This window comes from Myotis lucifugus, unplaced genomic scaffold (genome assembly GCF_000147115.1).
Source record: "Myotis lucifugus unplaced genomic scaffold, Myoluc2.0 scaffold_124, whole genome shotgun sequence".
Classification (NCBI taxonomy): domain Eukaryota; kingdom Metazoa; phylum Chordata; class Mammalia; order Chiroptera; family Vespertilionidae; genus Myotis; species Myotis lucifugus.
The window spans coordinates 1,889,299-1,913,010 of NW_005871172.1; the positions used below are offsets into that span (position 1 = coordinate 1,889,299).

General features: G+C 50.0%; 1 protein-coding gene across 1 annotated transcript in view; it reads left to right on the plus strand.

Moving 5' to 3' along the window:
- Positions 1–23,712, plus strand: part of ABCC8 (ATP binding cassette subfamily C member 8) — a 77,908-nt gene that overhangs the window by 3,003 nt on the left and 51,193 nt on the right. Inside the window, 7 exon segments of the mRNA XM_023758161.1 lie at positions 3,906–4,021; positions 4,023–4,131; positions 5,350–5,491; positions 9,805–9,926; positions 14,916–15,082; positions 16,835–17,077; positions 17,967–18,155. Of these exon segments, the coding sequence (XP_023613929.1) occupies positions 3,906–4,021; positions 4,023–4,131; positions 5,350–5,491; positions 9,805–9,926; positions 14,916–15,082; positions 16,835–17,077; positions 17,967–18,155 (1,088 nt within the window).

Consider the following 23,712-nt stretch of genomic DNA (forward strand, 5'->3'; position numbering starts at 1 on the left):
AGGGGGTTGGGGAGGAGACATCTTCCTCCGTTAGCACAGCTGGCCCTACTTCATTCTCCGTATTTGTTGCACAGTATTCCATAGTAGGGATAATACCATGGCTTTTGTTTTTAACCAGCCCACTACTGATTGGAGTTACTGAAAGGGTTAATTTCTTGACATATCACCCCATGATCATCCTGATGACCTTCTCTGACATGATCACGGGCACACCTGATCAGCCAGCTAGAGACAGGGCACTAAAGCAGAACAACTAGAGCTGGGAAAGACTTAGGAAGCTCTGCACCACGCCCTTGCCTGACAAAGGAGAGGAGGGGCCCTGCCTTAGGCCACACCCACCCAGTGGGCCAGTGAGTGGGGAGCATCCAGGTCCCAGAAGTCCATGCCAGGTTTTCCATCCTGCGTGCAGGAAGGCTAGGAATTCTCAAAGGGGAATGAATATCCCTGCTCTGAGCAGGCTCCTTGAGCCTGCCCTTCTTCCAGCTCGCGGCAGCAGAAGCTAGAAGGCATCTCTGGAGGTGGGAAGAGGTGAGACCCAGCGCCTCCCCATAGAGACATTTGTAGCTCCGTGTCTATTTCTGTTGTTGAAATAAATAATTTTCTGCAGCACAAGTTGCTCCACATCTATGTCTTGGACATCTTTCCATGTCTGTATATACAATTCTATTCTCTGTACTTGCCTCACAGTATTCCCCAGTATGAATAACACCGTGGTTTTTGTTTGTTTTGTTTAACCAGCACGCTACTGATGAGCAATTGGGTTGTTTCCAAGATTATAATCCACACTACGGAAGTCCTTTCATGACCCCACACTGTTCAAATAACTCTGCAGCCACACAGTGGGCAGTGTGAAGGGCATCTTTACAGTAAAGCTAGATGAAGGGAAGGGTGGAACTTGCCCACAATCACCCAGTGGATTTGTGCTGGAGATGACCAGCCCTATGCCCCACTCCAGCCTCCAAACCTAACACCCTCTTAGTCCCAGTTGAGGATCGCTTAATAGTCCTTTATGCTTGGGCACAGCTTGTGTTGGACCAGCCTATTTGTTTATTTCAAACTAGAGGCCCAGTGCATGCATTCGTGCACTGGTGGAGTCCCTTGGCCTGGCCTGCGCCCTCTTGCAATCCAGGACCCCTTGGGGGATGTTGGAGGCCCGGTGCATGGATTCGGCCTGATCCACAGACCAGGCCTAGGGACCCCACCAGTGCATGAATTCATGCACCAGGCCTCTAGCATGCATATAAGATCTTTGGTTAATCTCTTCCCGCCCTCCCCCCTCCCCCCTTCCCTCTGAGAGTCATCAATCTGTTCCATGTTTCCATGTCTATATATTGAGCGTCTGCCCCCTGGTGGTCAGTGCACGTCATAGCTACCGGTTGCATGGTCGGACACCTATCATATTAGCCTTTTATATATATAGATGGCCTGGAAGAGGCAAGTGTGTGGGTTGTGCCTGGCACTGCATGCTGAGTGCCAAGAAAGGGAAGAACCACTAGATAATCTTCAATGATGGTTGAACCATCTCCCTGGCTTACAAAGTATATCTAACTCTGTGATCTCGTTTTATTCCTCTGGGGTCCATATTACTATCTTCCCCGCTTAGAAAGGAGGAAATGGAAGCACAGAATGGTGACTTGTCCACATCACACAACTAGTAGTGGTGGATGTTGGGGACTTGTTATTTAAAGATATGTATATTGTTAGTACTAAACAGAAAAATAGCATGACTGAAAGTGTGGAAAACTGAACTTGTAACTACAAAGACAAAATGGCAACGTTGCAGAAAGCTTGAGAAAAACTTGGATTCCCCCTTTCACACACACACACACACACAAATAAAGAAAGAACTCTAAAAAAAATGTTAGGTGACCATCTCATCACTCTGAACCTCAGTTGTCTCGTTTTGACAGGAAGAAAATGGTAAGAACAATCACAAGCATAACTGCCCACCACCCTAATGCAATAGCCATTTGCAAGTCTGAGCTTCCCCTGCAGGATTGCATGCAAACATCCATCTTTAATATGGCTGTAACCATAGGAAACACACAATTTTGTGTCCTTCCTTTCCCCCCGACATTATCTCATCAGCTTTTTATCACTTGGCTACATGGATGCAGCAATCGCCTTTTCAGAGCCTGAATTCACCCAGATTCATTAACTCCTGCCGCCAATGCTAAACATTTACTGCGGCCAGATTTTCACTATTTTGGCTGATGCTGCAGGAAACATCAGAGAGATTCCCTGAAAGTTAGAGATTGTCTGAGGGCTTAGGACCCTGAGCGCCCGCCCTCCCCAGGCTGTTCACCCAACCCCACCTGCCTTCTGCCCTGGTGCCTGGTTCTCCCTGGTGGCTCCCAGGGCCCGAGGCAGAGCTGAGATGTTGCCTGACAATGTCCTGAAAACGCTCAGGGGCCTCAAAGCAGCCCCAGGACAGGTTCAGAGAAGCTCAGAGGGAAAGGGGCGGAAAAGAGCTTCCCCTGGTGTCCCCGTAGCCCCTCCTGAGAACATATGGATTTATGCTCTATAACCTGAACTCAGGAAATTCTTCTAAAAACTAACCTAAAATCCCATTTGCTCATCTTTCTTCATAAGACATACACCTTTTTGGCCATAGGCCTGTGAGAATCGCTCCAAAAAGTGTAGGAATGCATAACATTGTCTACAATTTACCAGGTTCTTTAGCTCCTTAAACTTATCTGTGTCTGATTAAGAATACAGCCTACAGTGATTTTTTTTTCTCTCTCTCTCCATCCTTCTGACTGCCTCCAATTGCTTTTGCTGGATACAACTCCACAAGCGGCCTCTTATTCAGCCTTGAGCCAGGATCCATCCCACCCATTCACCTGCCAGTCACTGGGAGGCTTCAATGTATTAGAACCCTGGGGCAAACTGCGGCTCGGGAGCCACATGCGGCTCTTTGGCCCCTTGAGTGTGGCTCTTCCTAAGCCTTAGGAGTACCCTAATTAAGTTAATAACAATGTACCTACCTATATAGTTTAAGTTCTAAAAAATTTGGCTCTCAAAAGAAATTTCAATCATTGTGCTGTTGATACTTGGCTCTGTTGACTAATGAGTTTGCCGACCACTGTATTAGAAGATGCATGCCTTAGGACCAGGGGAGGGGTGGGGCAGATTGGAAGAGCTGGGTTCAAATTATGCTTCCCCACTTGCTGGCAGTGAAACCGTGGGTCAGTCATGTAACCTCCCTGAACCTCAGTTTTCTTATCAGAAATAAATAAATAAATAAATAAATAAATAAACGGGAGCCATTACAACGTGTACTTAGCGAAAGTGTTGGGAGATCCCCTTTGTGAAAGCACTGGATACGCCTTAAAGCACCTATGAGTTCCCCGCACCTGGGACCACTTTTCAAAAAAACATTCCAAGCGCCCCCACCCCACCCCCTGCCCAAAGTAATGCTCTTACTGCTTTTCTTATCCACCTGGGGTGGGGACTAGCTCCACTCTGCCCCCACCAGGACCCTCGGATCTAACTACATCTATTGGCGCCCTGCCCAGGTGAACCCACATCTCAGACCCGGGGCGGGGAGCTCACACGAGATACCCCAAACGCTCCCTCCCACTCCAGACCCACGAGGACCCTCCTCCTCTCTTCTGCACCCCTGACTCTTCCACCCAGACTTGAGCGCGCCCACCCTTCTCCCTCTTTCCAAGCGCACGCGCGCAGCGGGGCGCTCACAACGCGTCCTCCAGCACATCTGGGCGCGTGGGCTGCCACAGCTGGAACGGGGGTCCAGCGTGGCCCGGCTGGGCTCCAAGCTGCGCCCCACCCCCACCCCCGGCCCCACAGATAGTGGATCAGGGAGAGGTGGGGGGGAGCGGGAGAGCCGGCGGGGCGGGGCCCGCGGGGTGGGGGGGCGGGGGCCTGCCGGCCGGGCTGGGCAGCTGAGGAGCCGGGGACAGAGGCGCGGAGGCGCGTGGAGCCAGCCGCAGCCGATCCGTGCCCGCCCCGCGCCCGCCATGCCCCTGGGCCTTCTTGCGGCAGCGAGAACCACTCGGGACGCCTACCGGGTGGACCAGGGCGTCCTCAACAACGGCTGCTTCGTGGACGCGCTCAACGTGGTGCCGCACGTCTTCCTGCTCTTCATCACCTTCCCCATCCTCTTCATCGGTGAGCGCGCGCGCGGGGGCGGCGGAGTAGGGGAGGGGGCGGCGGGGCCCCGCGGCCGCTGCTTGTCCCCCTTCGGGGATCCCCTCCCCGAGTCCCCTGCTCGGTGGACTACCCCGCGGTTCCGCACTCTCACATCTGCACTTCCCTTTACTCCCCCGGGGTGCCCCTGAACCTGCACAGAACAAGGCGGACGCTCCAAACCCAGGGAATCCCCAAGTTTTGTCACCTCAGGACCGGAGCTGGGGTGGAGAAAGGGGAACACAGAGGTTTCTGTACCCACTGAAAAGGTCGGGAGGGGCTCGGGCTGTGTTGAGCCGGGTCACCCCTCCCCCAAGGTACCCTCCCTGTCAGCCGAAGCTGGGCCCAGGAGGAGTGCAGCCTGCGCCTCAGAGGCGGACCGAGGCCCTGCAAACCCTTGTGTGGTCTCTGACAATCCCAGGGTCCCACTCGGCCTAGGCGAGGAGAGCGGGGAGCTAGGGACAAGGACCCCCTTCCCTGCGACCCCACGTGGGCGCGTGTCTCTGGAGCGCAACTTCTCAGGTGCCTGCCAGCAGACCCTGACTTTGGACGCCAGAGGCCCCCCGCGCCACTGCTTGAAAGCTCTCTGCAAAGTTGGGCGCCACTGCCCTGGCAATCATGCTCATGCCTGGCTCTTCACCGCGTCCCCTACATCCCTCTTCAAGACCTTGAATTTCCCAATCTGGCTGGCTCTGTCAACTCATCCCCCTGCCTCCTCAAAAGGTGGTGATTCAGTCTAAGAATAAAAAAAGCAAATCTTAAAATTCATATGCAGCTTTTGGGAAGAAAGAACATATTGTAACAAAATTCAAAAGAGCAGGATGCTGCAGAAGCAGAGTTGCTAGTTGTTGACAAATAGAAACAAGAAGGAAGCATATGCCACATATGCTCATATGTGTATCAAATAGTATACCAACATTTACACTGTTCTCAACCAAATGGTTTATTTACGTGATAACTTGTCACACCAGAGATCAATATATAAAATGGGTACCTGCATAGGTGGGCCTGGGCGGGTCCAGGCTTCATGCTTGGACATTTAGTTCATGTGTACCAGACTCCAGCGTCCTCAGGCACAGGTGTACCAAGGGGTACGCTCCTCCCCCCACCGTGGACCCAGTGTCAAAACACCTTCCTGGGGTTCATGCACCTTCCTCCCCGTTCACCAGGCTTCCCACCTCTTCCTGTCTCTCCTTGCAGGATGGGGCAGTCAGAGCTCCAAGGTACACATCCACCACAGCACGTGGCTCCACTTCCCTGGGCACAACCTGCGCTGGATCCTGACCTTCATGCTGCTCTTCGTCCTGGTGTGTGAGATCGCGGAGGGCATCCTGTCTGACGGGTGAGTGATTCTCGGGGAACTCGGGAGAACGGATCTGCTCCAGGTGCTTCCTGAGAGGCTCAGGGAGAGCCCGGCTCACCTGCGTTCCATGAGCCAGCATCACTTGCTAATGAACCCAGCACCTGTTCCCCCAGCATCTCCTGTGTGCCACTCTCTGTGCCAGGCACTGGACACAAGTGGGCCCTGCTCTCAGTGCAGCAGGGAACCCAGATCTGAATGCCACAACCCAGTGAGATAATCCCAGAACCTATTGGAGTGCCCAACTCTGTGGAAGGTACCCAGCCTCTTCTACCAGCTGCTGGGGTTACCTTACTGGGGGGAGGGGGGATACTCTTGCTTATGATCTTCCCTTGGTTCCCAATTGTATATAATGTCCCCAGTCCTCGGCCTGGCATCCAGCATCCTCGCAGTCAGCTCTCTGTGCCTGTAGGCACAAAGGCCCCACCTAGAAAAGCAGGCGGGTTGGGAGAAGTGCATGGGGCTGAAGCATGAGACACAGCAGGTGCGTGAGCAGAGCGATGGAGGTTGAGTGTAATCAGCGGTAATTGGCACAGCACTTTTAGGTGCGAACCCTAGGGGGTGTCCAGGGCAGGTTTGGAGCCAGGGAGAACGTGGAGGTAGAAACAGCACTTAGGAGGTGATTGCAGTCATCGAGGTGAGAAATAATAGCAGCTGCAAATGGTGTGTCAGCAGTTGGGAGTGCAGAAGAGGAGGGGGCGAAGCAGTCTTGTCACTAAGGAGGAATGGAAGAATCAGCAAGGCTCAGCGACTTCCTGGGCGAGGAGGTGGTGAAAAGTGGGGGCATTTGGCTTAAATATCTGAGGTCCAGCCCTTCTGAGCTGGAATCAGTGTGTGCTCAGACCCTACTCTTGCCAGCCCGGGCTCCTGCAGCTGGATGGCAGGGGGATGGGACCCCCCACCGCCCCACACACTCCCTCACCCTCCTACTGTCAGTGTCCCTGCATCCTGGCTTCAGTGGTAATCTCTGTGATAACTGCTTGCCTTGAGGCTTCTCCTGAGTATCAAAGTCCCCAGACCAGCAAGATGACCAGAATGCGTACGGCCACAGTGACTAGCAGGTGACAAGTCCTCAACACCCCTTCCAAAGCACACAAATGCTAGATAGGGAAGGGATGCCGTGTGAGCCTTTAGGCCAGAAATACCCACTAGGTTATAATTAGCAGGGACAGAGAAAGACACTCCGCCCATGGAGAAGGTAGGCCTGGGTCTTCTGCTAGCGCTTCTGCCATGTACATACCAGCTGTGGGACTTTGGACAAGCCACCCAGCCTCTCTTTCATTCTTATGAAATGAGCATTATAATCCCTGCCTTGCCTGCTTCACAGGGCCATGGAGGATGGAATTAGAGCACAAACAGGGTGCCAGACAAGGAGTGGCAAAGCCTTGGGCAGATAGCGTATCCCCAGAGTGTGGGAGACTGGAGTGAATCAGGTCGAGGACTTTTCTGCCTTAGGCTGTCCAGTAGCCCCTCCTGTGTGGGCTGCACCTGTATCCCAAACCTCTCCAGCTCAGTGCAAACCGCCATCTCCTCCCCAGCAGACAGGTCAGCTCCTGAACTTGCTGGTCTTGGCTGGCCTCTATCTGTGGCCCCAAAACCCTGAACAAGCAAGTGTGAGGGAGGGGCATCAGAAAGGAGCAGACAGGAAGAGAAGCCACAGTCCCTGCCCTGTGGCACCCCCAGTCCACCCTGGCCTGGGTTTACAGACCTGCCTGGAAGTCCAGGGGGCAGGTGGGAGTGGAGGCTGGTTAAAGCAGTGGTCTTCAAACTTGACTTTAATTTAGGATAAGCCTCGTTTAGTGATTAACCAAGCCATTCTTACCCTGTAAGGCTTCCTGTCTTCCTTTGGGTCTTATTTCTGTGTGTGTTGCTCTGGGTTCAGAACAACCAGAGCAGTGCGGGTTAATGAGGACGCACTTTTTAAAAATATATAAGGAGAATGTTTCCCCAGACCACCATACACGGCATAAAGCCCATATGTAAAAAATGGTCCCTAATTTCTTACCTAATTCAGCGTATACTACTCAGTAAAGCAGCCAACACCTATCTTATGAAGTCGTGTCATGAAATATTTATTTCAATTATGGTTATTCCTCATCTTATTTCATCTTATAAAATATTTATCATTTCTACTTTCTGTGGCAAAAAATAATAATTCATTTAAACTTAAATGATGTGACATGTTAGATGTCACTTTCAAAACGTGCGAGAGTCTATAGAGTTTTTCAAAACTACTTCAAGGAGTACAGAGGCAAGAGTTCTGAAGCCCCCTGGGCCGAGTGTTGGTTGCTCTCAGGGTCCCCACTGGTGACTGATTGCCTTGTCACATATCAATATTTTGCTAAAAATATCCATTGATCAAGGATTAAGGAAAATTGACATTTACTGTCTCATTTAGCAAGAAGCCTGAAGTTGCCTTTTTTAGTTGGTGTGGTGACTTAGTGATGGCATCAGGGACCCAGCTCTCCCCATCTTTTTACTCTACCCTCTGTGTGTCTGCTGTACCTTCCCTCATGGTCACTCATGCTCCCCACATGCCTCTTCCTCATGCAGACGTCCTCTGCAGGCTTTCCTTTCCATCTCATTGGCTGGAGTTGGGTGCTATGACCACCCTTAGACAAATCACTGGCAAAGGGATATGGAACTGCATGGTGCTTGAACCAATCACCATCCATTCCCTGGGGCTGGGCGCATTGCTATTGGAGCAAACGTGTAGTTCTTTCGGCATGGAAAGAGAGGAATATTCCATTTGGTGAACAGCCCCCCTGCCTCTATACCTATGCCCTAGTCCAGTGATGGCGAACCTTTTGAGCTTGGTATGTCAGCATTTTGAAAAACCCTAACTTAACTCTGGTGCCGTGTCACATATAGAAATTTTTTGATATTTGCAACCATAGTAAAACAAAGATTTATGTTTTTGATATTTATTTTATATGTTTAAATGCCATTTAACAAAGAAAAATCAACCAAAAAAATGAGTTCGCGTGTCACCTCTGACACCCGTGTCATAGGTTCGCCATCACTGCCCTAGTCCCACCAGACCACTTGGGGTTCCAACATGCTCCCCTCTCCTTCTCTGTGGAACTCCTGCTCATCCTTCAAAGTCCAGCCTGGTGCCACCTCCTCTGTGAAGCTCCTTCGCCCACCAGCTCCTTTGTGCTCTCAGCCTCTGCTCATCTGCAGTATCACTGCCCTAGACTGTCTGGTCAGTCAGCTCTGAGCTGGTTGCCCACTCCCTACTGTCAGCTTGTCGAGGGTAGGGGCCTTGCTGGGCTGTAGAGAAGGAGCAGTGCAAGCAAGAGCAGCCCAAGGTGGGACACTGGAGGAGGCCTTCTGGCAATGGGGGATCCCAGCACGGCTTCAGTGGAAAGAGCAGCCTGGGCAATGCTAGACGAATGGTTTGAGGCCACATCACTGAGCCTGTGGTGCTGGCTGTGGGTTTTGCTGTCTATAGGAAGGGCATGATCAGGACCAAGTAGGTGAGCCTGCTCATCGGTCTTGGGGAAGCCTCGGGTCTGGGAGGAGCTCTGGCTCCCTAGGGGTCTTATCACCAGACCAGAGCCCCCCCCACCCAGGCCTCTGTGAGTTAAAGAGAGGAGGGGATGAGCTGGTATGGGCTGCCTTCATCCCTGGCCCAAGGGAGGAAACAAAGACAGTGGCCTTGGCCTTGTGACTTAGCCTTTCTATGCCTCAATACCAACTTCATGGTATTTTATGAAGAGAAAGTGAGTTGACGTACAGGAAGTGCTAAGAACAGTGCCTGGTACACGGTAAATGCTCAATAAATATTGACTATCAGTGTTATTATTACAGCGCCTGGGGAGGAGTAGCAATGCTGACCTACGCTGTTCATGCTAAATGGGGCTGTCACTAAGACAGTTGTGGTGCATAGGCCCCTGCATGCCCAGAGGACCCTGAGGACAGGGACCCAGCTGTGCTCACTCCCAGAAAAGTGGTTCCAGGCCAGAGGCTCTGTAGCCATGACTGCCAAGGCTGGCTTCCCTACGCCAGGTTCTATGAGCACGAACCCAGGGAAAGAAGGCTATGAATTCCAAAGCCTGACCACCGAGCCTTCCTGGCATCTCTGTGAGGCCTCCTGGGCCCCTTACTTAGCGGGCGCATTTGTAGTATGACTGGAGAGAGCTGCCAGCGAATGGTGTGGAGCTGTGTATGAGTCCTGGAGACCCCACTGTGTGCTGAGCCCTAAGCCCAAGGCCTGGGCTGCTCTGTTGGGGTACTCAGCATATCCACATCCTGTCTGTCTGTCTGTCTGTCTGTCTCTTGCCCCTTCTCAGGGTGACCGAATCCCGCCATCTTCACCTGTACATGCCGGCCGGGATGGCGTTCATGGCTGCTGTCACCTCCGTGGTCTACTATCACAACATCGAGACCTCCAACTTCCCTAAGCTGCTGATCGGTAGGGCAGGGAAAGGGGCCGGGAGGGGTAGGAACTTCCTTTCATTCCTTTAGATCATGTTTACTGAGGACTCCTATGTGTCAGGCACTCTTCTCCGTGCTAGAGGTTCAGAAGTGGAGAAGGAAAAAAACCCTGCCATCATGGAGCGTACAGACAGGCAAATGGAGTAAATAAACAGGTAGTGCTGGTGCTGTGATGACCATAAAGCTGAGTAAGTGGTAGAGAGCAATGGCAGTGGGGCTGTCCGTATAGAGGAGGCTTCTGATAAGAGTGAGCTTGCAGATATTTGGGGGACGACTGTTCCATGCAGATGGACCAGCAAGTGCAAAGGCCTTCTGATAGGAAGAAACTTGTCAAAGGAATCAAATGGAAAAGGGGAACATGGTAGGAGATGAGGTCAGGGGCTTTGGGTTCGAGTGCTGGCAAATAGTGGTATTAATAACTGACATGGCAAAGGAGCAAGAATTGGGGCGCAGTAGGGGTCAATTTTTCTCCCTGCATGTCGAGCTTGAGATGTCGCTGAGATGCCAACTTAAATATCAAATAGGCCACTAAGTAAATGAGTAGAATTAGATAAATGGGGGGTGGGAGGGGGGGCTCAGGGCTTGCGATGTACCTTCCACCGTCACAGGCTTACAGGTAGCAGCTCAAGCTTGAGCCCGGATGAGGTCAGCTCGAGGGAGGAGAGAAAGGCCGCGGGACTAGAACCTGTGGTTGCCAACATTTAAAGAGACTCAGGAAGGAGTGCCAGCCTAGAGCTTCCGACACCAAGTGGCTGGGGTCTCAGGCAGAAACAAAAGTGATAACTGTGGACATTTGCTGAGCATGTACCGCATGCAGGCTCAGTGCTAAGCTTCTTACATGCATGATCTCACTTAATCCCCACAATTCCCTGTTGCTACTGTTGCTATTCCCATTTTACAGATGTGGACCCTGAAATTCAGAAGTTACAAATACTAACAGTGGACACTCACTTAGCACTTACTAGGTGTCAGACACTATCCGAAGCATTTTACATATATTAACTCATTTAATCTTTACAACAACGCTGTGAGGTAAGCATCACTATTATTTCCCCTTGATAGGTCAGGAAACAGAAGCTCAGAGGTGCCAGGACTATGGCACCCCAGCAGGGTCTTAACTGTTTCTGAGACTGTATGTCTAAAGTCCTCAGGGTGTGCATGGGCCAGAGGTATAAATCCACAGATCTGCCTCTGTGTTTGGGCTCAGTCTACAAGCCTAACACCAGGCTGTTCATCTGGCTGGTAGGCTGTGGTCAGCCTGTGTGTCATTAAGTCACAGCATCTACTTGACATCTGGAATGTGGGCCTCTCTGGACTAAGTCAGAGACAGCACAGTGTTGTGAGGGGGTCGATAGTGTTTCCCAAGCTGATCACAGGCCTACCTTCCCGTGTAAGGTGGGAGCTGAGCTCCATTGATCATCCAGGTGATCCCGCTGCCCTGGGGGCCCGGGTCAGTGTGGCTGGGAGACAAAGGCGGGGTAGGAGGGAAATGTTAAATACAGGCTTCAGAGAGCTCCCACTCTGGGTTCTGAAGCAGCTTCTCATGCACAGAGAATCCCTCATTAACTGCCTGGTCCCCCTGGAAACCCCCTGTCTAGGAATCTGGTGAGTTCATTTTCTCATTCTCCGAGAAACACATAATGTTCTCTCCTTAAAGCACAAATTACCACCCATGGATGGCCCTGTCCTTCTCCAAGAAGCAAGGACTTACTCCCTCCATTCCCCTTTGTCAGAGTTTTGCTCACCACAGAGCCAGAAGTTCTAGAACAGGGGAAAGTGGAATGAGAGGGGGCAATGGGTATTTGGGGGAATAGCTGGTCCTCTGAGGAGGCTACTTTCTGATCACAGGTCTGGAGTCCCACAGAAAGGTGAAGCACGATACAGCTTCCATTGTCCCACAAAACAACCTTGATTCTGGGGCCCCACGTGAGAACAAGGAAATGTCCTATGAGAAAGCCATGTTTGAGCTGAGAACTGAAGGATAGGTAGCAACTATTTAGGAGAAATGAGAGGGGAGCGCTTTAGGAAAAGGAATAGCATATGAGGCAGGAGGAACAACGCACATTAGGAAATCTGGGAGAAAAATAGTGGCTGGAGCGCAGAACAGAAGGGAGCTGAATTTTGAAGATTGGCGTGGCAGGTGGGGCTTGCACTAGACAGGGCCTTGAAGGCCACACCATTGAGGAGTGATGTGTGTGTGTGTGTGTGTGTGTGTAAATATGTGTGACATATATGTTACCTTTTCACCACTTTTAAGTCTATGGCACAGTGGAATTAAGTACATTTATATGGTTGTGTAGCCATTATCACCATCCATCTCCAACATTGTTCATCTTCCCAAGCTGAAACTCTGTACCCATTAAGCAATAACTTCCATTCCCCTCTCCCCCAACCCCTCACAAACACTGTTCTTTCTGTCTCTATGAATCTGATTACTCTAGGTACCTCATATGATTGGAATCATACACTACTTGGTTCTTTTGTGGCTGGATCACTTATCCTAGCATAATATCCTCAAAGTTCCCCCAGATTGTAACATGTGTCAGAATGCCCTTCCTTTTAAGGCTAAATGATAGTCCATTGTATGTGTAGACCACATTTTGTTTATCCATTCATCAGGCCACGGACACTGAGCTGTGTCCACCTTTGTCTGTTGTGAATAATGCTGCTATGAACATGGGTGCGTTGAGATCGTGTTTGATATGTCTTGCTTTATGGAGGCTAGATTGGGTGAGAGGAGTGGGGAAGCCATGAGAAGCTCTCAAGGAGGTCCAGGGTAGGCACCAGGACAGCCTGGATCCGGGTGGCCACCGGGATGGAAAGAAGTGAATGGATTCAAGATATTTGGGGGTAAAATTGCCAGAACTTGGTAATGGGTGGAATGTGGGCCTGAGAGAGAGGAGGGGGGAAAGAAGCAGGAGAAACTGGCATTCTGAGCCTAACCTCCCCAGCAGCCCCTGTGTGCCACCACTCTTTTTCCTTTCCCCTTTTCTCAGTCAAGCGCTAAGCTTTTTGGTGCAGCTATGTCTGGCAACAGGCTGAGGGCTCAGCACTGTGGGATGGGACTGAGGAAATAACCCCAGGGCTTAGTCCTGGGTCCACCACTAACTCCCTGTGTGACCTTGGACAAGACACTTGGCTCTCTGAGCCTCGTTTTCCCATCTGGACAGGAATAGTTAAGTCCCTACGCCATAAGGTTGTTATGAAGATCAAATCAGACCATGTTTGTTAAGTGTTAGAGGCAAGACCAGTGTGAGGCATACTGTCAGGTCTTGGCCCCAGCAGGTGACCCTCACTAAGGACGAAAGAGGATCTGATGCCTGGGATAGAGCCTTTCCAGGGGAGTGTAGGTGGAAGCAGGGAGATGGCCTCCAGCTATGGGATCCCTGTGACCTGGAGACCAGACAGAGCTGAGAGGGCATTTGCCCCTCCCCAGGCAAGTTCAGTGCCTCAACCTAGCACCCAGCTCAGAGCCAGGCTGGGGCAGACCCCAGCTTTTGTCCCTAGAGATGTCCTGGGATTCATGTCCAGGCCCACCTAGGGATGGAGGGCCAGGTGAGGTCTAGAGAGGAGTCAGGCTGACTTTGTCTGCTGATGGCTCTAGGGAGTGAGGGGGGGAGGAGCTGCCTGTGCTCTTCTTGTTGTTGTTGCCAGCTGACTGGTTTATTGGTAGGTGGCAGTGGTGGGAATTAAGAGGCTGGAATCCACTGACAGCTTCTGAGATTTATGACCCCAGGTCTGAAATCTGGAGAAAATAAAAATATTAACAGCTGTTGTCCAAAGAGCACCCACTGCGTGCCAGGCTCACTGTGCTAAATGCCTTTCATACCCTGCTCACAACAACTTTTGAGGTAGAACTATTATTATCCCCATTTTATGGATAAGGCAACTGAGGCCTAGAAGGGTTAAATGACTTACCTAGGGTCACATAGCTGTTAAGTCACAGGATCTGAGCCCAGCAGTATCTAGCTATAGGGCCCAGTTCTAATCACTGTACACACTGCCCCCCAGTTCTGTGGCTCACCCTTTTTTTAATCCTCACCCGAGGATATGTTTTTATTGATTTTTTAGAGGTATAGGGAGAGAGAGAAACATCCATGTGAGAGAGAAACATCAATCTGTTACTTCCCATACGTGCCCCGACCAGGATCAAACCACAACCTAGGAATGTGCCCTGACCGGGAATCGAACCCAGAACCTCTTGGTGTATGGAATGATGTTCCAACCAACTGAGCCACCTGGTCAGACGGTGACTTTTTGTATCCCTCATATCCCAGGCCCCCTGAGCAGCAGCATCATGCAGTAGTGGGCTCTGGACTGGAGAGCCAGGGACCTCTACCCTCACCCTCTCTCTGTTACTAGCTTGCAGTGAGCTTGGGCAGGTCACCTCCTCTCTCTGGGCCTCTGTTTCCTCATCTGTGAAATGCAAGGGCTGGCATGAAGGACTGTTAAGATCTCAGCTTGGAAATTCCACAATTCCCATTCTAGGGTGGAGCCTGTAGGACCTAGGATCAGTCACCTCAGCTCTCTGAGCCTCGACTCCTTTGTCTGTTAAGTTGGGGGTGTGACACATACGTCTCTCACAAGGCTATTGTAAGGAATAAATGGGACAATATTTTTAAAGTGCTTACTTGGCACAGCACCTACAACTTAATTAAAATAAAGAAATAGTTTCCCTGTTTTTCTTCTATTTATTGTAAAGGGTGAATAGCTTGACTTCCAAGATTATTGTCTTTGAACATGCCCATCATGAATGATTTAATGTACGTACATCATCTCAAAATGACACACTCATCTATTCATACATGCAACATCCCTTTACTCAGAAATGTGCGCACTCACATCTATACCACTTGCTTGTTCACGCACCTCCTCTGACACCTCATTTTTCTCCTTCTCTCCCACATATTTGCACATGCATGAGGGCACACACACACCCTCTTTGCTCTCTGTCTCTCCTCCACAGCCCTGCTGGCCTACTGGACGCTGGCCTTCATCACCAAGACCATCAAGTTTGTCAAGTTCTACGACCACAACATCGGCTTCTCGCAGCTGCGATTCTGCCTCACGGGGCTGCTGGTTATCCTCTATGGGATGCTGCTGCTCGTGGAGGTCAATGTCATCAGGGTGAGGGTAAGCAGGCCCCTCCTGGACTGCCCCCCCACCTAGGACGCACCTGGGTGAGGGCGGGGGTCCTGACCAGTGTCCTGCTTCTTAGCCAAGTCCTAGAAGTCAGCTTGTTTTACCTGCCTCAGCAAGGGGCACTGAGGCCAGTGTCAGAGTTTCAGGAGCAACATTCCATCTGGCCCAGCTGCCCAGAGGGAAGGAAGGTGACAGGATGTGTTAGCAAGGTTATAGGATTCTGCGCTTAATCCCACAGAGAGGAAATAAAAGCTTCAGGCACTGCCTTCTCCAAGTTTGTTTGATTTTTTTTTCAGGGGGAGGGGAGGGGTGATACTTGTTTTTATTTTAATGTGTTCATATAGTTACACGTATATGTGAATGAGTCGATGTGGCTGCATACATGTCTTCTGTTTTGTTGTCATTTTTGCTGGCCCCCTTTACTCTCTAGGATCATCCCCTCCCCTCCCCCCCTTTCCCTCCCTTTCCTTTCTCAGGTAACTCAGATTAACTACCTAATCTGTGACCTTCCATTCTTTGTTTTTATTAATATAATAGCATAAACTTCTATCCAGGGTTTTTTTTTCTCAACACACACATATATAGAGAGTATCCCCAAAAAATGTATACACACTTTGAGTAATGATTAATTCCAATGGGTTAAATCTGAAAAGAAAAAAACATCAATTGAGTAATCACAAAAAAAGTGTGTATACATTTGGGGGGGGGTACTCTGTATACACACACACACACAGTTTTTTCTCTCAATATTTGTTTTATTAAAAAATGGGATTATATTACAGTTTTCTGCATCTTGCTTTTTTTATCCAACAGATATCTCTTAGGACTCCCTCCAAGTGTAGTATGGCTATTTCGTTTTCTTAATGGCTGCATAATATTCCATCATGTGGTTGAGCCATAATTTATCAGCCATTACCCTATTAATGAGCATTCATTTTGTTGCCAAGTTTTTGCCTCCACAAACAATGGTGTATTAAACATACTTACTATATCTTTATGTATTGCTGCTTTTATTTCTATGGGAGAGTGTCCAAGGAGTTGAGTTGCTGGTTCAAACACTCTGTGTATTTTAAGTTTTAATCAATGTTGCAGATCTCCTTCCAGAAAAGCTGTAATCTACCAGCAATAAATAAGAAAACCCTTTTCCTTCCTCCAACCAGCACTGGGGGCTGCAGCCACTTCTCATGTGGGCCAGTCTGATGAGTGGGAAATGCTACTTCAGTGTGCATTTCTCTGACTCCTCTGTTTTTAGTTGATTTGTAGGGTACAAGGGTTTCCTACATTCCCTACCTCAACTGACCCTCACAGCACCCCCTATGATGCAAGTACCACCCCCTTTGTAGATGAGGAAACATTTTAGATAAGATTTGTCCAAAAATTTAGTAAGTGGAAGAGGCAGGATTCGAACCCAGGTCTGCATGGCTCCATGTTCTGGAAACCCTGCGTGGTGATATCCTCCAATTTGTGGAGAAGGCAGCATATGGGGGATCTCTGCTCTTCCCCAATCTAACTGGAACCCAGCCCAGCCCAGGGGATTCAGAGAGCCTCAGTGAAGAGTCAGGAGGCCCTGGTGTTGGTGGCCAAAGGCTTGGGTGTTCCTTTTCCTGGAAATAGGCAAACGATGGTCCCATTTGTTAGAGGTCAAGGGTGGGATGTCATAACCCCAGATGTTTGCTGCTGGGGCGAACTGGAGAGTGGGGAGAAGTTGCACTTGCCCATCCCAGTGGCCTGTGTGCCCCACAGAGATACATCTTCTTCAAGACGCCGAGGGAGGTGAAGCCCCCCGAGGACCTGCAGGACCTGGGGGTGCGCTTCCTGCAGCCCTTCGTGAACCTGCTGTCCAAGGGCACGTACTGGTGGATGAACGCCTTCATCAAGACTGCCCACAAGAAGCCCATTGATCTCCGCGTTATCGGGAAGCTGCCCATCGCCATGAGGGCCCTGACCAACTACCAGCGGCTCCGCGAGGCCTTCGACGCCCAGGTGGTCAGTGGGAGCATGGCCACACCATCCCTTCCCTGCCCTCTGGTTTAGAGTCACAGACGGGATCCTCAGAAAGCATCAGGTCAAACCCCGGGGGGGACAGGTGGGGAAACTGAGGCCTGGGAGGGGAAGAGGTTTGGCCCAAGTCACACAGTGAGCCAGGGACAAGTCCAGGGCCCACTGAGCCATAGGGCAGCCACAGCTGGAATGGCCCTTATCGTTTAGGTCATCCGGTCTAACACCCTCATTTTCCAGGTGGGGAAACTGAGGCCCTGAGAAGGGTAGTGACCCCACTGGATACCGTATGTCCTGTGCTCTTCATCCTGAAGCTCAGTGATTAACGGTGGGAATTTTCACCCGTTTTGGAGAGCAGGGCGTTAGTGGCCTGATCCTTTGAGTTGGGCCAGGAAAGGATCTCCCCACATCACTGAGCAGGAAACTGAGGTCCTGGGAAAGGCCATGACCTCCTGGTTCACCGCTGGCATATATCAGAGCCAGTCTCCCGACTCCCAGTTCAGTGCTCCTTCACTGCCTCTGCCCTGGCATAGTGGGAAAACACCGAGGCAGATGTGCTGGCAGGCGAGAGCGAGTAGGTGTGGCATGTGCCACTCCTCATTACAGTGCTATGCTCATCACAAAGTCCCTGACAGCCGTGTGACCTTGATCGATATTCTGGCCTCAGTTTCCCCATCTGGACCATATTGGCATTGATGGGCTCACTCACTTATGCACTTGGTGGTTCCATGATTTCTTCCTGGAGTTCATCTGTCGGCAGCAGAAGTGGCCCCCAGGTTTTCCCAGGCAGCAGAAGCCAGGGGTTTCCTGGGATGCTGGGCCCTGCTGTGAATGGGCCCTCAGCCGCTCTGACCTGGCTGTGGATCTCTCTGGGCAGCGGAAGGACACACAGAGCCCTCAGGGCGCCCGGGCCATCTGGCGGGCCCTCTGCCATGCCTTCGGGAGACGCCTGGTCCTCAGCAGCACTTTCCGCATCTTGGCCGACCTACTGGGCTTCGCCGGACCCATGTGCATCTTCGGAATCGTGGACCATCTAGGGAAGGAGAACCATGTCTTCCAGCCCAAGGTAGGCCACCCAGGGGTAGAGCAGGGCATCCTTTGGAAAGTTTTCACTGGTGGTTGAGGACGTGCCAGAGGCCCATGTGTGTGAGCTGTGGATGCCGTAGGGTAACTCCTCGCACATGCACAATACTGCTCCTCACTTGGCAATATGCCCATCCAGAAGATGCTCCGCATTGGTCCACAGAAATGCCAGGAGGCGAGCTTGTGCCCCAAGAGGATTTCTGGCGCCCTGCTCTGCTCCTCATGCCTTCACCACCAGAATAGCTCTCCCGGTTACTTAGTCACTGAGAAAGTTGCAGGAAGTGCATTTGTGTACTCAGGGTCAAGAGCTTTTATGACTTGTTGGCTTTTAGTTCATGTCACCTTAATAGACTCTCAGTACCTGTTCAGGGATCTGTCTTCCCCAGTTCTGTATATCCATAGTGCCCGAGGTTCTGCAGGGGTACCTGGGGGGCTGCTGTTGGGGGAAGGAGCATGGGAAATCCCCATGCCTAGGGCTTCGATCCAAAGTTCATTCAGAGCTTCCCCAGTTTTATTAATGTGTTTTAGACTTTCCCATTGAATTCTTTTTTCTTTTCTTTTTTGTTTTGTTTATTTGTTTTGTTTTGTTAATCCTCACCCAAGGGCATTTTTCCATTGATTTTTAGAGAGAGTGGATGGGAGGGACAGAGACACAGAGAGAGAAACATAGATGTGAGAGAGACACTTTGATTGGTTGCCTCCCGCACTCTTGGATCGAGCTTGCAACACTTCAATCCACAGGCCGATGCTCTATCCACTGAGCCAAACTGGCTAAGGCTGAATTTATTTTTTAAAGAGTTTCATGTCTTGAAAATATTTGAAACCCATTGGACTAGACGATATCCACTGGCCTTTCCAGCTCTAAAGATGCTAAAAACTGAAATTTGTTGGACAAAAGAGACAAAAAGTCTTTCTGGATATTTATTTTCCCTGCTTGGTGCAATAGCATTCACCATGGGTGGGAGGTGGGATACTTAATTCTTTCACCTGTTTCTTTGCTGCCACTTAGGTTTAGATGGACACAAGCTAGAAAACTTTTCACCTCTAATAAGACTCAGTGTTTTATTTTCCCAGAAAGAACACTATTATAACCTTTTAACCACAAACAGTTCAAAAATGATGTAGAGAATGACTAACTAGAGATCTTAGTAATTTATGACACTCCCTTGTGCAATGTTATTCATCTCGAGGACTCTAAAATTGCAGATAGCAGTTAATTCTCTGGAGGTTTATATTAATTTTTTCTTGAGCTATAATTAATCAGCCGAGCACTTTCGGTCAGGGATATGAGACACTCCAAGTCTGTTTGTCTGATTTATTCAGCAAATATTTATTGAACCTTGCTATGTGTCAGGCCTGGGTTAGGCTGTGAGAATACAGACAATGGTTATGATGAGGACTATCTATATATATAAAAGGCTAATATGCAAAGTGTCCCTGTGGGAGTTTGACCGGGAGACCAGTTCTATCACTCTCTATGGCATTTGCTGACCACTAGGGGGCAGTGTGGAACAAAGGAAGGCCCCATCTGGCAGCCGGCAGCCAGGGAAGGGAGGCCCCGGCCAGCAACCAGAAGGAAGGCCTTGGCTGGCAGCCGGAAGGCCCCGATTGGCCCTGATTGTCGGCCAGGCCTAGGGCCCCTACCCATGCACAAATTTTGTGCACCGGGCCTCTAGTCTATATAATAAAAGCCTAAGTGACCGTTACGGCAGAATGACCAGAACGACCGGTTGCTATGATGCGCACTGACCATCAGGGGGAAGATGCTCAATGCAGGAGCTGCCCCTGGTGGTCAGTGTGCTCCCACAGGGGGAACGCCACTCAGCCAGAAGCCAGGCTCACGGCTGGTGAGTGCAGTGGTGGTGGCAGGAGCCTCTCCCACCTCCACAGCAGTGCTAAGGAGCAGCAAGCCAAGCGGTAAGGAGCAGTGAGCAGGCAGGCAGTAAAGAGCAAGGGGTGCCGGACATCCCCCAAGGGGTTCTGGACTGCGAGAGGGCACAGGCCGAGCTGAGGGACCCCTCCCCTCCAGTGCACGAATTTTGTGCACCAGGCCTCTAGTTAACAATAATAACACCACTTATTGACTGCTTACTACATGCCTGGCTGTGTGCAGGAGTGATCCATGTATTATCCCATTTAATCCCCAAAACAACCATTTAGGGTATTTTTTTTATAACAGCTTTTTTGAGATGTAATTCACATACCATAAAACTTATGATGTAGGTATTTTTATCCCCATTTTACAGATGAGTAACTTAAAGCTCAGAGAGGTTAAGTAACTTTCCCTGGGGCCCTCAACTAGTGTGTGACAGAGTCAGGATTTGCACCAAAGTCTCTTTCAATCCATAGTCTGGGCACTTACAATTATGAGGCCATCACCTCTGACTCCAAGAAATCTAAATCAAATATTTTTATATGCAAAGTGTCCCTGTAGGAGTTTGACCGGGAGACCAGTCAAACATTTAACACATTTTACTAGTGTGTTAAATACTACTCTTAGGGGGCATATACAGGGAACTATGAGAAGATGGATGACTAACTCAGCCAGTGGTCTTGACAGCTTTGTAGAGGAAGGGGTATTTGAATGGGGCCTTGACAGATGAATAGGAGTTGGTCAGGCTAAGGTGGGCAGATTTCTTGTTTAATCAAGAATGTGAGGACACCTTTTGCTTATTTAGACTTCAATGGCTTCTGAAGCTTACTCTGGCTTTTGAGCATCTGAACTTTATTGGCCCCAAAATAGAGGGGAAGAGACTGCTTCTCTTGTCCACAGGACTGTCATCTTTTAGCTTAATTCTAGTCAGAAGTGACCCCAGAATACTCGACATTGGTAATCCTGCAGCAACATGGAGCCAGTTTCTAATATCAGAAGGAAGTGGCTCAGGCCAGAGCCCTTGTCTGCTTGTCCACATCGTCTTCTTCTTCCTGTGTTTCCCCAAAATCTTGTGGAATTCTCCTGAGGAGAGAGCTCTGAGGCAGGATGTGCCGAAGAGATGGTGAGAATAGCACTTAGATGTCAGTTCATCTGACACTAGTTTTGCCTTCTCTTTTCTCTTTATTTAAACACAAACCTGGGCTTCGCTGCCCTCTCATTGGAATGCGCTTGTCCCAGTTACTCGCCAGCACATAAGTCCCTGAGACCGGTGGCCCTGCCTCCGCAGCAGCAGGCCTTACACATTTAACGTATGTTCTCTGAGGCCCAAATGCAATCAGCAAATGACACACAGAGATGAGAGTTGAAAGTAAATGTAGTTTCTACTGTCAGCAACAAAGAATCCTCAATCGTGTGGTTGACTGGGATATGGCTTACTTCTCATTTGGGCTTCTGGGCCCAGAAAATGGGGGGAAGGGGTCATGTATTAAGATCATTTGGTTCATCCTCCTGCCTCCCAGCAGCTCTAACCCAGAGAGACAGATGCTATTCTGGTGTTTATGTACCTGCAGAGAGGGAAGCTCTCTAGCTACACACTGCAATGTTTAAACCTCTCGGTGAGAAAGGCCTTCTTTCCGCTTGGCCTTATCCACCTGCTGAAGCCTGCACAGCCAGGCACCAGTGTTTACTTCACTATCAGCGGCTGCCCGGCCCCCTCTTCCCTGTCCAGGACACTCACAGTGAGCAAGAGTCACCGCCCTTGGCATCTGCAAGGACAAACATTGCTTCTTTCTTCTTTAATGACTGGACGTGTCCCAGGGCCTGACAAATCTTTGATGCCTCTGTCCCCCCTGCCACTCGCCAGGAAAAGCTAGGACCCAGGCTGGGCACAGCCCATGATATATCTTTTTCCAGTGCCCTCTCCTGCCCAACCCCCACTCACAATCTGTCGCCTGCCATGGATGCCACTGATCTGGCTAGAGGATGAGGAAATTGGATTCAATAGAACTGCTGGCATCTGAAACCTGCCAGCGCTGCTCTAGGCTGTCAGCTGAACAGAAACGGTCTGGGTATGGTCTCAGGGCCCAAGCTTTGAATGGCCTCTAAATCTCAGAGAAAAAACGTGTACGTTTGTGACTGTGTGTGTGCTTGTTTCTGAATGAGTTCTCCTGGGAACTGCTTGTGTTTCTATCTGTGAGTCCTTTGTGTTGTCCCTGTGTCTGTTGGTATGTCTTTTTCTCTGTGAGTCTGCGTCCCCATTTGAATGCCCGTATTTGTGGCTATCACTACGGGTGACTGTGAACTTGTATGCATTCCTGTGACTTTGTGAAGTTAGTGTGTGGCAGCTCCCATGCCTCTGCTCTGGCCTGAGGTGCCTTTCCTTCTGTCCTTCACCTCACTAACCCCTTCTCAGCTGCCAACACCCAGCTCAGATGTCACCTCCTCCAGGAAGCCTTCCTCTGGCTGAATTAGATGGCCCTCCTCTGTGGTCCTATAACATACTGTGCTTGCACCATCAAAGCACCCCTTCTCTCCTTCCTCAACTTGACCCTGAGTCCCTTAAGACAGGAATTACATTGTCTGGTCTCTGTGTGTTCAGCTCCCAGCTCCAGGCCTGACACCCAGAAGGCACAGAAGAAATGATCTTCAACAAATTATGCAGAAGTTATTGTATATTGATTGAGCACTTGCACTTACTAATTTTTTTAACCTCCATTGCTACGTTGAATCCTTCCAACAATGTTCTAAAGTAGAAACCTTTCATGGCCTCATTTACAGGTGAGGAAACTGGGGCTCAGAGAAGTTGAGGAACTTACTTAGGGACACATGGCTAGTATGTAATGAGTCAGAACTCGAACTCAGATATGTCTGCCTCAGAGTCCAGGCTCTACACCAGCATGTCAAGCGGTGTGGGCAGATGGGTGGCTGTGTTGATCTGTGAGTAGTCAAAGACAGTTCTCATTGCTTTTACCCATTGCCTCCCAGGATTGGGACCTATGGGCAGTTCACCTTTTGGGTCCTGCCAAAATCAGAAGCAAGAGGTCAAGTGGCCCCTCCCTTCGAGCTCCAGAGAACAAGGGAAGGAAGACTTCCCAGTCAAACCTCTGGCCAGGCAGGGGCCCTCACTGTAGAGTCATGAGTCCTGGGCTCTAGTCCTACCTGTGCTACGAACTCTCCTTATGCTCTTCATCATTCACATTCTACAGCCCTCATTGGTTCAACTGCAAAATGGGGAAACACTTCTATAGAAATTAGATGGGGGATGAAGATCATATGCACTGATTAATTTTTAAATATTTATTGAGCACTATTGGGGAAAACAAACATAAATTCTTCTCTGAGGGTTTGTGAAAATGTGAGATGAGGGCATCTGATCTTACAAAGCATTTATCTTCCACCACATGTTACGTTGTAGGTCCTTAGCCTTTTCTGTCCTGCCATGATGCTTTCAGAGCTCTGGACAATGGCCATGCCCTCACACCCATGCATGGCCTCCCAGGACCCTCTGGTCAGTAGACTTCCTCAGGGCCTGCCTTCTTTGGACAATACTCCAGGCCTCTTTGGCTAACCTAGTATCCACTTCTTAATCAAAACTTTGCTTTTCTAGACTTCATCCTTTTTAAACTGTCTCTTTGAAGGGAGATGAAATAATGACCTCATGACTTAT